Below are 13948 nucleotides of genomic sequence, written 5' to 3'. Positions count from 1 at the left end.
ATATGGCATAACCTTTGTCATTATGGCGGAATACGAGCGAGCAGAGGTCATTTGCTGATGTGTTGTTTCAATAACATTGTGATATGAGGTAGGTCATTTATTCCATAACATTCAGCGAGGGACATATATGACAATATGGCCACTAAGCTCATTAAACAGAGAGGTGTGTATGTGACGATTTATAAAGAAATATAATTCTTGAAAATATATTAACAGTTATTAAACAAACTAGAGAGATAATTAAAAAATTAATTAAAGTAATGTGTGAAAAATGTGAATGTAGGGCCATATTGTTTGTGGAATTACTTACTCCACGGCATGCTTAGTATCCTTGCAGTGTGTCCATGAAGTCATAATATTTTTTATTTATTTATTTTATGTAATGATAAGTTTATTTTTTTAATTTTGTATTTTTTCTGTTTTGTCTTGTTGATTCCTGTAATCTTGAAAATACTCCTCTTGAAATACTCTTCATTGATTCTGAGAAGAAAGCCTCAGTCATTATATAATTTCCCAGAAGCAGTGGTTAATATGGGTTAATCTATACACAAATTACACACTTTGAAAATGATTGTTAATAGTTACCTTGACTCTTGACTTCCAGATTTCTTTGTTCTGTACAGGCTCATTGAGTCATTACTGTTCTCCTTTATGGATAGGACAAAACAGTGGCAGCAATTTAAATATTTCTATTTATTTGACAAATTATTATATTAGCATACAATAATTACAGCTACAGCTACTAATAATTATGTCTATGATGATGATGATAATGTTGTTTTCTACAGAAAAAGCCATCGAGATAATTAACTTCTGAATATCAGAGGAAGCTCTGTTTTCAAAGTATGTTTTCCGAGCCTGATCGTGAAACACACTTTGTAATTTGAATCATATGATTCCTGCTGAAAGGAGTCCCTCGGTTTCAAACCCTGCGTGTATTTCCAGCTCTGTTTGCCGTGTTATTATTTACGCACATATTTGTGCGTGCGGCCATTATCCGAGACGACTGGAAATCACATCAAGCAATAAAATAAGCATTGTCCTGGAGAAGGTGATCTCCCGCAGCCGCATCACCGAAACAAGGATCCGTTATTGGTCGGAGAACAGTGTCCTTGTTCATTTCCAGTTCAGATGCAGGCTTTTCATCATTTCACACTCGGCAAAGTGCAGGCAGATTGCCACGGTTCAATAGACCGTTACCGCTCTCTCTCCGTCCCACGCGCATGGAGGTAATAAAAAAATAAAAAAGCCGTGCCCTTGTAAACAAGACGCAGAATAACCTGCGGGCAAAAAAAAAAAAGAGGATTGTTTATGGCCCCGATTTCTTTTTTCCCCCCCTCCGTCCCTTCGAGGAGAGCGTCGGTCTCCGCTGGTCACAGAAGAAATATCGAACTTTCAACAAGATAGAAAGTAGCGCGGAGGCAAGGCCGAGGCACGAGCCCGGGGGGTCAGCGGAGCGTTTGCGCTGACACCTGACTCTGCTAAATGAGACCGTAGCAACCTAAGGGCCCGCATTACTGCTATTTACCATCACTCTCCCTCAGTGTGTCTGAGCTACACTCAACACAAAGGGAACCTTCAAAATGGAAAGTGAAAAAAACCATCTGAAATGAAGTGTAAGGGACGTCTGTGATGTTTACTTGCTGCTTCTCCTTCCTGTATTTAATTTATGATTATAAATACACTTGGCTCCATCTTTTTCTAGATAAATGAGTTGCTGAGTTTGGCTTTGGTTTTAAATATTTTTCTTCCATACTGAGTAACTGCTTACTTCTCCTCACTTTAAATCCAAAAGAACAATATGATTATAATATCAGCAGAGATCACGATTGTAGGATTATGAGTTAATATCTAAACCAAGCAGTATTTCCTCCTGTAAGCTGTTTTAGTTTTAGTAAAGCGCATTTATGAAAACTAAGTATTTCTCATTTTTAACAGTGAAAGAATGTAAAGCCTGAGTTGACTCCCTGCATAGGTGTTTGTAAGTTGCACGTGGACTGTGTACATATATGTATGTCTCAGGGGTGTAATTTCAATATTGATTGTGTATTGCATAATTAGATTTCCATGTGCAGCCACATTGGTGGGGACACTGGGATGTCTGTGACCACTAGCGGCCTGACTCGGACCTTGATATATGTGACCAGTCCTGTTGCATGCTGGAGACGGGCAGTGAAAAGCCAGCGGAAAGCCAGTGGAAAGCCTACATAAAGCCCCAGATGGTCTGGATTAGCACTGCGTGTTTCACTCGGTGCTGTGGATTGGTGGCTGAATAGTGACAGGCCGGAGGTACTTTCGAGCGCTGGTTTTTGACGGACAGCTGCTTTCCCCTTCTGCTTTCCACCCTGAATCTACCTTTTAACCTTCGTGTTACTGCATGAGTTGAGCAAAAAAGAAAAAAAAAGAAAAACAAGGAAATGTTCACCCTAACCCCACCTTCCCTACAGTTTCAGCAGAGTGGTGTAGACACTGCTCCCTTTGTCTGAATGCCCAAAGACAATTTGATTTGTTCAAGACAACTAGGAGTCATTTCGGCCACTTTGAAATTTTAGTTGTGAGATTTGAAAAGGCATTGCACTTGATGAGATGTGGTAAATATACAGAGCCTGCCAAAGTTTTTAGCATCGGGGTGTCTGGGTTTGGTCTGTGGCGATCCCACAAACAGTATCCTGGGATTAGAGAGGATGGAAGCCATTTTCCAGGGCATGCCCACAAATTTGATGGCAGCCCATATTTCTAGCTCTGTGGGCTTCATCATTAACTCAAAGGCATTAAATTAGTTAGTCAAAGCCAAGGATGAACTACGTTGTAGTTCAATACAAACACGCACTATTGTATTTTTATCCAGTTCAAAAATTCACAGCAATTAGGAAGTGGTGGCTTTTGCATTGCTAAATTGAGACTCTTCCGAATTTTTGTTTTTTTTGCGAGAGACTGAAAAGTAGACTGAATGAAGGAAATGTACTGCAACACAAGTGTGCTATTTTTTATGTAAATATATATATAACTACTTTCGTTTAAATTATTCATAAACATGATTACTCTGTTCTGATTTCTTACAGTAAATTTCATATCCCAACAGGTCGACTTGATTAATACTTCATCAGTTTTTAAGCTTGTTACTCAGTCTGCAAATGAATTTTTTAAGCGTGTGCTATACACTACTTGCTACAATAACAATATAAAATCAGAGTGTCGTTTTTAACTGCACCACACTGCTGGTGGTTCGAAACCTTTTTGCATAATAATGGTAAGCAATCAGTGTTTTGATTCATTTTGCTGCTATGAGTTTGGAATAAACCACAGTTTAGCTGGATTTAGCTGTATAGAATTCCTGAGGATGTGCAAAATAACGGAGGAAGCAGGACATAGCTATCGTTTAGTGCCGACAATGTTTAATGTTTATTTGAACAGTCGGTGCTGTAGGTTTACCCGTACTGATGGGGAGAAAGAAACCCTGTAAAATAGGACGCTAATGTGAGGAGGAGTGGGAATGCTGGAAGTCCACTGTGGGCCGAGACCTTGATAAAGCATTCTGAGCCGCGGGAAGGCGGAATAGATTATATCGAACCCAATTACAGTTAAAGCACTACAGGGGAGAGCTGCAAACTGCAGCATGTTTAAATCTGTTCGGAGGGGTGGGCTTGCTGAAATATGCCTTTCCCTTCCTCTTTCTCTCTGAAATATACTTTACTCTCTCCAAACTCAAAACCTGCTGTGCTTTTTTTTCCCCTGTGTTTTCATCGTCTCCAATGCCATGGGTCTTGGATTTAGATTCTATCTCTATATCCTTCTCTTCTCCTCTCTTCTCTCTCTCTCTCCCTATCACTCTCTCTCTCTGTCTCTCTCTCCCTCTCTCTCTCTCTCTCTCTCTCTCTCTCTCTCTCTCTCTCTCTCTCTCTCTCTCTCTCTCTCTCTCTCTCCTCCCCCCCCCCCCCCCCCCCCCCCCCCCATGCTGTTTTTACATGTCACTTGATCTGAAGAGCCTCTGGTTAACAGGATTCTGTGTTGGTGTCAGGTATCATTACACCACAAGACAGCACATTTTTATCTTGTATGGCCAGGGCTATTCATTCCCTGCTCAGCCCAGATGGGTGTCAGCATGCTGATTGGACAGGCTGATGGGCAAGGTGTTCATCCCCCCCGTCTGCCTGACATTTACAGTGTGATTGCAACAGGCTGTACACAAGCAACATATGTAGAAGATTATGCTTTTCATGTGACATCATAACCGTTACATTCATGATTGGCCTTTTCATATATTATGGTGAAAAATGAATGAATGAAAAGCAGTCCTTAAAAGAGCATACACTGTAAGGTTCTTCTCCAAAGAAAGTAAGCCTAGAGAACTGCAGATAATGTCCAGTCAAGAACTTCCCCGCGGGGAAAAATTCATCTCCAGTTTGATACAGATATTAAATATTAATCTTGAAGTCAGGTGTTAGGGCCTGCGTGTACTTTAATGCATTTATTCATTGCTATTAATATCTCATGTTATATGTATGTGCTTGTCATTGTTGATATACATTATACATTTCCAGGGCACATTCAGCATAGAATTTCATTTTCATTGTTAAATTCACCAGCTAAAGGGGAGTCTTTATTTATTCAGCAGTTATGTGAGCGAGTAGCTGAGGAATGTGCAGACACAGGTACATCAGAGAATCTGGAGTCCTTCTGACAGCGGGCTTAATGAGGACGCCTTTGTTGTCCCGCAATCAAACATGGGAGCGAGGGAAAGGGGGGAACGCAGAAACAGAGTCGCTCATTGAGACCGAAGGGAAGGAGCTGGAGGAGCCGACAGATGGCGGATTCCAGCGCGCTCCCTGGCGCTCGAGTCGCAGGGCGGGGAGGCGCGGGCACCCGCGCGCTCCGCCGACTCCGCGCCGCCGGCGAGGCGCGCGGCATATTAAACAGCAGCCGTCTGTGACAAACGACGGGCGGCCCGCGCGTCGGGGGGGAAAAAAGTGGCACCTGGCGGCCGGGGCGTCCGTACTGTACGGATTTATCGATCCAGATAAGGAAATCTTGTAGTTGTCCCGGGAATTTATGCAATCGTCCGCGCGCTTCCCGGCCAATCGGCTGGGCTCGCTCCCGCGTCGAGCGGCGGTGCTGTGATTTACGGCACAGAGCGACCCCGTATTGTCAGAGAAGCGCGGTGGAACCGTTCCATGCTGGAGTGTTGCCTCAGATTACAAGTTTTGATCAACTGATGCCAAGTGGCCACAGTCCCAAGAATTAACATTATGCTCATATTTATTGCTGGACGGATGTCCTGAGCAAAACAATGCTCCCCCGATTTCCATTTGTATGTGGCTGATGTGCATGGGACGCACTGTAACATCCGGCTCAAACTGTTTAATAAATGATCCAACAGGAGAGAGATACAGCCAGTACAGCCAATAAAATATATTTTATGTATGCTCATATCTTTTGCACATTTTATCTCTGCTTGCACAACGGTTCCCGCCTGAGCGTGAGGTTACAGCCGAGCTGGAATTGCCAGTGCCATTAGCTTGTGGTTCAGCGGTCCTTCAACTTTGACATTTGCACTAAAACTTCTGTAAAGACTTTCAAAGATTGAGAGCAAAATTAATTAAATTCAGAGAAGAAGCTTTTCCACAGAAGGATTTCTCTTCTTAATTTTCATAAAAATATAAAAATGTTAAAAAGGCGCATAATCTTTTTGCAAATCTTAACTGGATTTTATTCTTTACTTTCTGATCAACGCTTTTAGCCGGAAAATGGCGTGACTGGATGAGGGGGGTGTCATTCATTAATTTAGAATTTCGAATTCATCCTGTTTTGTTATAAGCAGAGCAGCAGAATTTCCTTAGGGTTCTGGTGCATTTGATGTTATAATGAAAACTGATTAATGGAGCTAGAGTCTCCTCAAACAGCACAGCCTCATATCTTCAGGGGAGATCCAAAGGGAAAAGCAGACAAACGAGCTAAAATTCATTAATAGAGCTCTCTTTTCATACTCAAGGGGCTAATGGTTTTACCAGTTTATTAAAACGCATTTTAGATTGTCTGAGATGTGAGCTAGAAATGTCGAAATCATTTTAATGAACAAAATCCAAATGCCATGCATCAAAATACTAATAAATGAGTTGTAGCGATTATGTCTTGCATCTCTGTTGTTTGTTGAACTGAGAGGCGACAGCTTTTTAGGTGCTGTATTTTGAAGAGTGCATGCTATGCTGCTGCCATTATTCTCTATATTGCTTCTGGAGATCCATATTACATCTTGTTGGAATAAATATTTGAAATTTCTGATGACCAGGTTCACTTTCACAGAATTAAAAAAAATAATAATAATAAATTGCACTCAGCAGCCAGTACCAACAAAAAAGAACTTAATATTTTAAGAGTTAATATTTGTCCTCACCTCTTAAAATTATACATGTATCTTGAGATTCTGCAGGGTCCAGCCAGCTGTTTACATATCGACTGTCCAGTCAGCCATGCTTGTGAGAAGACTATGTAACTGACTTCTGGCCTTTCAGTGATGGGGCCTGAATCATATTATGCCGGTTGCTTCATAAATCATTTGTAGCATGCTATGACGAGAGGCTTGAAATGCCCAATACAGCCTTTTATAAGTTCATAGTCAATGTACAATGTTGTGCTATGTAAGGTTAAAGGCAAGAAGCCCTTTAACCCTGTGCATTTCCTTATATAATTGGTAACATAAATCCTTACTCTTCCTTTCTTCCTCCCCACAAGATCTTTTTAAAATGAGTTTTTATCCTGCAAACCAAGTGTCTGCACTATATATAGTTGGTTCTCTTTCCTCTTACCATGGATGGAATATAATCCTTAATATTGCTCAGTCATATATAAAGTAAAAGCTTTTGAAAAAACAATTCATCTAGTTTGTGAGCGCTTTGTTTGAGTGGTCTTTGTGACCTTCTCGTCCTGGAACAGAAGCAGGCAATTAGAGTGATTCTATGCAGAAATGTAAAAGCCGGTTGTTCGAAGATGGCGCTTTTGAAACATTATTGGCCGTGTTATTAACATTCTCTGTGGAACCAGGTAAAATTGCTTCCATTCTTGGGTGGCTGACCTAATTAAATCTTACCGGACTAACAGAGCCTGTCGATGTGATGCAAGGTCAAAAATCTTTTTGAACATGGCTCATCATTTTAAATTGGTCCTTTCTACAGATTTTCTGAATTTGAATTTTTTATATAATTTTGTAGGTAATTGGATCATCAGTTTAATCTGAAACATACCACGGGGCAATCTTTGTCAGTGTCTGCACAGGCTGCGGTATAAAATGTTATTAGATTTGTGTAGATCAATAGCACTTAAGGATATTGGTGTAGATCTCCAACTCCTGGTTGTTGCATCAGTTGTGTATCAGTGGTGTTGTAATAAATATGAACCCAAACTTTGAAAGTCATTTCATTTTGGCATGGCACTACCTCAACGCCGCCCTCTCTGCATCTACTCTAACTCCTAACACTGCAGTACTAATGAAAATGTTGCAAGAAACAAAACGGTAGGAGAAAAGAAACTGGGTATGAAAATCAGTGCAAATCGAAGTGACATGCCCTCTAGTTCCTCGGCTGCTCTGCGCATCCCAGAAAATACCCCAGAGGTGCCCCCCCCCCCCCCTCCCCCACACAAACCCTACACCACTCCCACCTTCAGGCCATTCACAGAGAGGCCATTTTGACCCAGATATGCTCTCCCCCTGAGATAATGGCACGCACTCAAGACTTCCATTAACAGCCTCAACCGTTCGAGGCAACTGCCAGTCAAAAAGCATGACACAATGAAATAACAGCACGTGCGCTGAGGCTTTAGAATATGTTCGTAACCAAAGAGGTTGAAAATTATGTCCGGTCAACAAGAACTGCATCGCACAAGGTACCGTCATTTTTTAGGAAAGTTGGCCGGTGATGTTCAGTTGTGACCTCTTTTCAAAGGTCTCCCTCTTTTTGCAGGATACCCACCGTCTGTTCTTCCTGTTAACTCTCGTAATGATTCATGTTGTGAGTTCACAAAATGCACTTTAAATGGCTTTCCTGTACTTTGCAAAGTCATTTAAACAGTGACAGCTGCTGTGTTCCTTTCACCTCAAGATGGCTTTTGGTACGTGCATTTTAAAATTTCGGGAAAAAACAAACAAGCCCTTTTCCTAATTCTAGTTGCTTCAGTGCAAATAGGGCTTACATGATTTCACCTGCATGTGAAAAGAGAAGCAATGACTTAAATGCAATGACACACATATTTCAACAGGGAAAAACACAGGACATAATACCAGTATCCCAATAAACCAGCTTAGCAGTAATTGGTGGATAAAAAAGGAAAAGTGTGTGAAGGACAAATGACTAAATCCCCCCAAATCCTCACTCTCTCTCCGAAGCGGTCGGTAACATGTTTAAAATGTCAAGCATTACAGAGATGATTTAATCCAATATCTCGTCACAGACCAGCTCAAGAAGTGGACCATGGGCTTTGCCACGGTTCTTAAATGACTTTTTTAATTCAGGACCAGGGATTTTTTTTTTTAATCTAGGCTGGCTGAGAGATAAAGCACTGCTCTGTTCCCATGTCAGGACTGCTGAGGAATCATCGGCGAGAGCAGAGGTCACATGGCTTTTTTCCGTCTGACCGTGATCTGTACTTACACTGGTCAGATATACAGTATGGGATGTGTCCACCATGCTCTTTAGCACCTCTAGGCATTTGGGTGAAGAGCTTTGGCCACTGCGTGAGCAGTGCAGCCACTGGCTCAGTTGCTTCTGGAGTATTTCTGGAGAAGGTCATGTTGAGGACTGTAAAGTATCCCAGCAACAGGCCTGTGCTTTCAGCACGGAGCCTATACAAATACAAATTATGAAAAATGAATGCAAATAAATAAATGAATGAATAAGTAAACATACGTCCTCGTTAACGCACAGGCAATACGTGCCCCGTTAACACAGGACCTATACCTGCCACACAGAGTTTATACCTGCCTCATTAGGACAAACCTATACCTTTCCAATTAGCACAAGCCTATACCTGCTCATTAGCACATCTGTAGCGGGCCCATTAGCATAGGCTACACCTCCCCAGAATTTAGTGTTTAACGAGCAACTTATCCTGGGGCGGGGGAGGAGGTACAAAGAGAGCAAATTTTAACATACAGTCTACCCCAGGTGAGGAAGATGGTCTACCGATCTCCATTCAGACCCCTTGAGCCAGTAAACATAATCACCAGCAACTGCTTGGTCCTCTGGAACAACATTCATAAGTTGATGGAATCATCATTTCTCTGTGCTCATCTGAGGACAAGGTGGGCTGCCAGTGTCCACAAAAAATCCCCCCTGTCTCCCACCCTTCAAAAAACACAGCAATCAGCAGAGCCCAATGCACAGATAACGGAAAAAATTGCTTATTGCACATCCGTCTAAAAACAATTATGTTGTCTCTCCTTAATGCCCTGCCACTGCGTTTGATTTACAGCAATGAGGTAGCGAACACACTTGCTATCGCTCCGTCCTTCAGCTGGGAACAAGCAAACTGCTTTCTTTCTGCTCACACTTTTTATGCTACTCACATTTTAGCAAAGAACATTGCAGCTGCTTCTGTGTATTAGTACATGGAAACAGAAATGCGGCCACTCTACACATGCTGTCTGCTGTGGTATGATGTCACACATTGTGGTGCTCTTTTTGTTTTTAAACAAATAACATTTCTCTAATCTGACTTTGATACATTTTAACTGAAGGGAATTTATTCAAATTCATAAGTTGTTTTTTTTTTTTTTTTTTGCTAGACCGATATAGTATAATCATTCATTGTCATTCTTGTAGTCGTAAAATGTTTATTTTGCAATGTATTCTTTACTTCAATGTGCAAGGACATTAAAGGAGACATGCTGCAGAGGTTTTTATGGAGGTTATGATGTTTACCTTCATGCTGCCTGTGATTATTTAATTACAGTCAAGAATTTCACCATCCTATGTAAGCTTCAGCTTGTGCTTTGAGCCTCTAGTATGTAACTTTGAATTAGTATGTTTGAATTATTTCCACCGTTATGTTTTTATTTCATGACAGTATCCTTGCACAGCAGAACAAACCCCTTGACAAGGCTTGAAAGGAGTCCATTGTCTTGCGATTCTGACAATGAGTATAGTTTTTGCTAGACAGAGTTTGTGTTTACGGTTCCCATCTCCAAGGAGCAGCTCCACCGGCATATGGGTTCTTTTATTTAGCGCGTGCACAAAAGAGGGAGCAAAGAAAAGCAGAGAAAGTTTAAGAGAAATGAGGAACATCCCCACCAGGTGCATGATTCATCACCGTGACAACAGAGACTGTCTGCTGCTTTGCTCCGCAGTCTCTTGCCCCCAGGCTGCGGTGAGGCCAGAGACGCCGAGCACTGGGGAGATTCCCTGTCTGTCGTGTGACCGTCCCCAGCAAATTGGCAGAGCTGCGGGCCAGCACAGATTGCGGTCCTAACTTAATGAGCGAGATTGCGTGCCAGAATAGTTTACTTACTCACTCACTTACCTTGCAGCTAGGTAGCAGCGTTAGCAACCCCCATCATGCGCCAAGGTATCGCTCCTTCTCTGTCATCGCAGCTAGGCTGCGCTCCCTGCTATGCGGTATGAATCTGAATCATGCCTTGGAGGACCATATCTTGCAGTACTGTAATATTTAGTGCCAGAAACATCCATTGCCGAATAAAAGTCTTGGCTCAAACCTATAATCACATAAATTTGTCATGACAAAGGAACAGTTGTCACAGGCACATACCCAGACATTGTGCATGTGGCGTCCACAGGCTGTCAGACAAACACAAGCGTGTGCTATACCAGGTAATTTACTATGTACTGTTCAGCACCACGCACTGTACATCAGTGCTACGTCCACATAAAGAAAACACTCTTAAAATGGGATCTTTGGGTGCTGGATGGTTCTTCCTGCCGAGGTACTGTTTCTGTGGTTGGGTCCCACAGTCTGGCATCAAATCCACACCATTCTGGTGCCAAGTGTGGCCAGCAGGGTTCTAGCATCGCCGGGGGATAGGAGGATTAAAATCGGTAGCGGAGGTTGTGGCAAGGAGAACCGATAATACATTGATAGCATTTACATCAACCGCTGACCCCTTGTCTTTCCTAACTCAGATGTCTCATATTCTGTCTCCACCAAGGTTTCTCCATTCTACAAGCCATCATGGAGGCAGCAGTGGCTAACAACTGGCAAGTGACTGCACGGTCAGTGGGGAGTGTGACGGATCCCCAGGAGTATCGACGCATCATCGAAGAGATGGACAGGAGACAAGAGAAGCGCTACCTAATAGACTGTGAAGTGGATCGGATAAACACCATTCTGGAACAGGTAGGGTCAATAAGCCGGTTTTTTTTTTCAACCCCTTTGCCACTGCTTGGCTGGTTGTATAGGCTTGCCATTCCCCCAATGCCATGCCTGAAGCAAGAATCGACACGCAAAAGCCAGGTCTATTAATCTCCCCCTAACGAGCCTGAACCGCCAATCGAAGAGCTCACTTCCGCTGTTAGGGAGTGGAAAAATAAAAGCCCACATGCTACCGCCGGGAGAATGGCTTTAGCATGAATAAAGGCTCAAATTTCTATCAGGCAGTAGTGGAGGCACCTCATCTCCCCGTTAGCTGAGGGCCTAATTCGACAGCACGACCCACTCACTGCTGCTTACAATTTCCCGATGCGCTAGGTTCTGCTTGTTAGCATTCATTTAGATATATTGGTTCTTCCCAATATTCCTGAATGAGTCTGACTCTAAGTTGTTTTTTATGTATTTCATTCGAGCCCAGAGTTGTCATTTAATATGGAATGGCTTTTAGTACTAATTCACTATGTCTAATTTAATTTTCTAAAGCAGACTCCCTATAATATGTCTCAGTGAACTTTCATTAAAATACATTTTCTTTATTATTATTTCTCTCAGTGGATGTTGCTGGTTTATTATGTCGCAAATCTTGTGCAAGACATGTTAGTGGGTGCATCTTTGATGGCTTTTTATTCTTATATTTTCTTAGATTGAATGCTAAAACAGTAACGTTCACCGTCATTGCGTGTGACTGTTGGTATCTTTTCGTACAATTATGGTCTGCAACTGTGTGCCTGTTTTCGGCAAGAGCTGCCCCCCTTCGGCGCAGAGCATTTCTCTCTTGGTCTCTCAGTGAAATGTGGGAGTGCTGAAATTAAAGACAAAGCAAGGGACTCCCAGTCCTGGTTCTGGATGGTTGCCGTGACTACGGCTCCTGTGCCACTTGAGCGTGTATTGTCTGCAAAGAGACTAATTCAACTAATCTACCTGGCTCTGCCAGGGCTGAGGATTCAAAGGGGTCCAGAAAGCCGGCTGCACCGGAGGGGCTTCCTCCTGGGGGGGGGGGGGGGGGGGGGGGGGGGGCGAGGGGAGGAGAGACGGAAAATGGTGTCACGCCGCAGCGGGCACGCCCGAGCCCGCCTTAATCTGAGCGGTGACACCCAGCGAGGCCGGGAGTCTCTCTGTAACGGAGCCGGCCGTCCTCTGGGTGGTATCGACACACTTTGGCCCGGCGGAGCTGGCCGGCGAATCAGAACGCCTGCTCTACAACCGAGATCAAGCTGTGCGATTGGCGGAACAGGCGGGGCCCAGCTCGGCGGGCTCAGTCTAATCATTCCCGCTTAATCCCGCCCGCGTTCTCCTCTCCTGCGCCCCTGCTTATCTGGTCCTGCTGCCGACATGAAGAGGGCTCATTATTTTGCATTATAGCGTCTTACTGTGACCTTTCCATCAGACTTACTTTATTCCTCTTTTTTCCCCCCCCTCCTCTCGGAAATCCTTTCCTTCTTATGTAGTGGGGCTAGCGTTTAAAGTGAGGAGAAAGAGTTCGATCATTAGCATCCCAAAGGAATAAACTTACCTGGGAGTCTTTTTTTAGTATCTTCGAGAGGACGTTCTGAATGGGCAAAAAAAAAAACGAAGAGTCTATAAATATTGCAATTTCTGAAGGATCACCTACCGAGGCGGCCCTGTGCCTTTCTCTGTAGAATTCAGGTCAGCACACTATTCTCCGTCATCACAGAAGGGATTAAGGAATCTAATTTAACAGAGAAACTGTTAAAGCAGCGTTTTGGTTAAAGAAGCATACCTTTCAGTATGTGAAACCGAAGCAGCTGACGCCTGTACGCTTTAGTTTTTTTGATGTACCATACAAAACTGGAAGTGAATGTCTTATGTTTTTCAAGGACATTCTGTAATGTAGGTCATAAACACATCCTACCACAGATGCTCTGATACCAGCTTGTATACTGTAAGTGGGCCATTCTGTCCTTGAGTAGCAGCATAAACTAAAACTCACCCTCCCAGCTGAAGAATGTGAACATTTTTGGACAGATTTAAGATCATAAGCTGCAGTTCCACTCATATAAATGCCACCAAAGCGTCTTGGTTCTGTGAACATGGGAGTGGGTGAATCATTGGTTAATTAGCAAAGTATTTTTGTCTGAGAACATCCTCACAAGCTGTGTTTTTCAGTTCTTTGCAAACCAACATCCCACAGTTAAACATCTACAGTTAATCTATTCACAAACGTTTTCCCACAATGCAACGCAAGGCTTCCGAGAATTATAGGCCTCAGTGTAGGAAGTTTTATGATTAAATGCCTATTTTCTAAAGGTACAAATTACATATAGCCTATATTATGAATATAAACCAAAGTGAACATGAACTACTGGGGAGTATAGTTGAATAGAGCCATTCACCATTCACAAAGTGCAATTGAATTAATAAAAGGTGCTTTAATTGGTACATAACTGCACATAAATGGCACACATAATAATAATAATAATAATAATAATAATCATCATCATCATCTTCATCATCATGTAATAATAATCATAATAATAATAATCCAAAAGTATGCAGTATGACTTTTCTGTTATCTCACTATAGAAAACTCCTCTCACTCATCCACACTCTAGAC

At 42.6% G+C, this 13948-nt stretch overlaps 1 protein-coding gene across 4 annotated transcripts in view; it reads left to right on the top strand.

Moving 5' to 3' along the window:
- gria3b (glutamate receptor, ionotropic, AMPA 3b) overlaps positions 1–13948 on the top strand; it is a 119073-nt gene that overhangs the window by 48766 nt on the left and 56359 nt on the right. For all 4 annotated transcript variants that reach the window (XR_004764419.1, XM_035409591.1, XM_035409592.1 and 1 more), the window contains exon 4: positions 11153–11340. Coding sequence is in view for 3 of the 4 variants with exons in the window: in XM_035409591.1 (XP_035265482.1) it covers positions 11153–11340 (188 nt within the window). In the remaining variant the exon portion in view is untranslated. The remainder of the gene's footprint in view (positions 1–11152; positions 11341–13948) is intronic.

The sequence above is a fragment of the Anguilla anguilla genome, chromosome 3 (genome assembly GCF_013347855.1).
Source record: "Anguilla anguilla isolate fAngAng1 chromosome 3, fAngAng1.pri, whole genome shotgun sequence".
NCBI lineage: Eukaryota > Metazoa > Chordata > Actinopteri > Anguilliformes > Anguillidae > Anguilla > Anguilla anguilla.
This window is presented reverse-complemented; position numbering and strand designations above follow the sequence as displayed.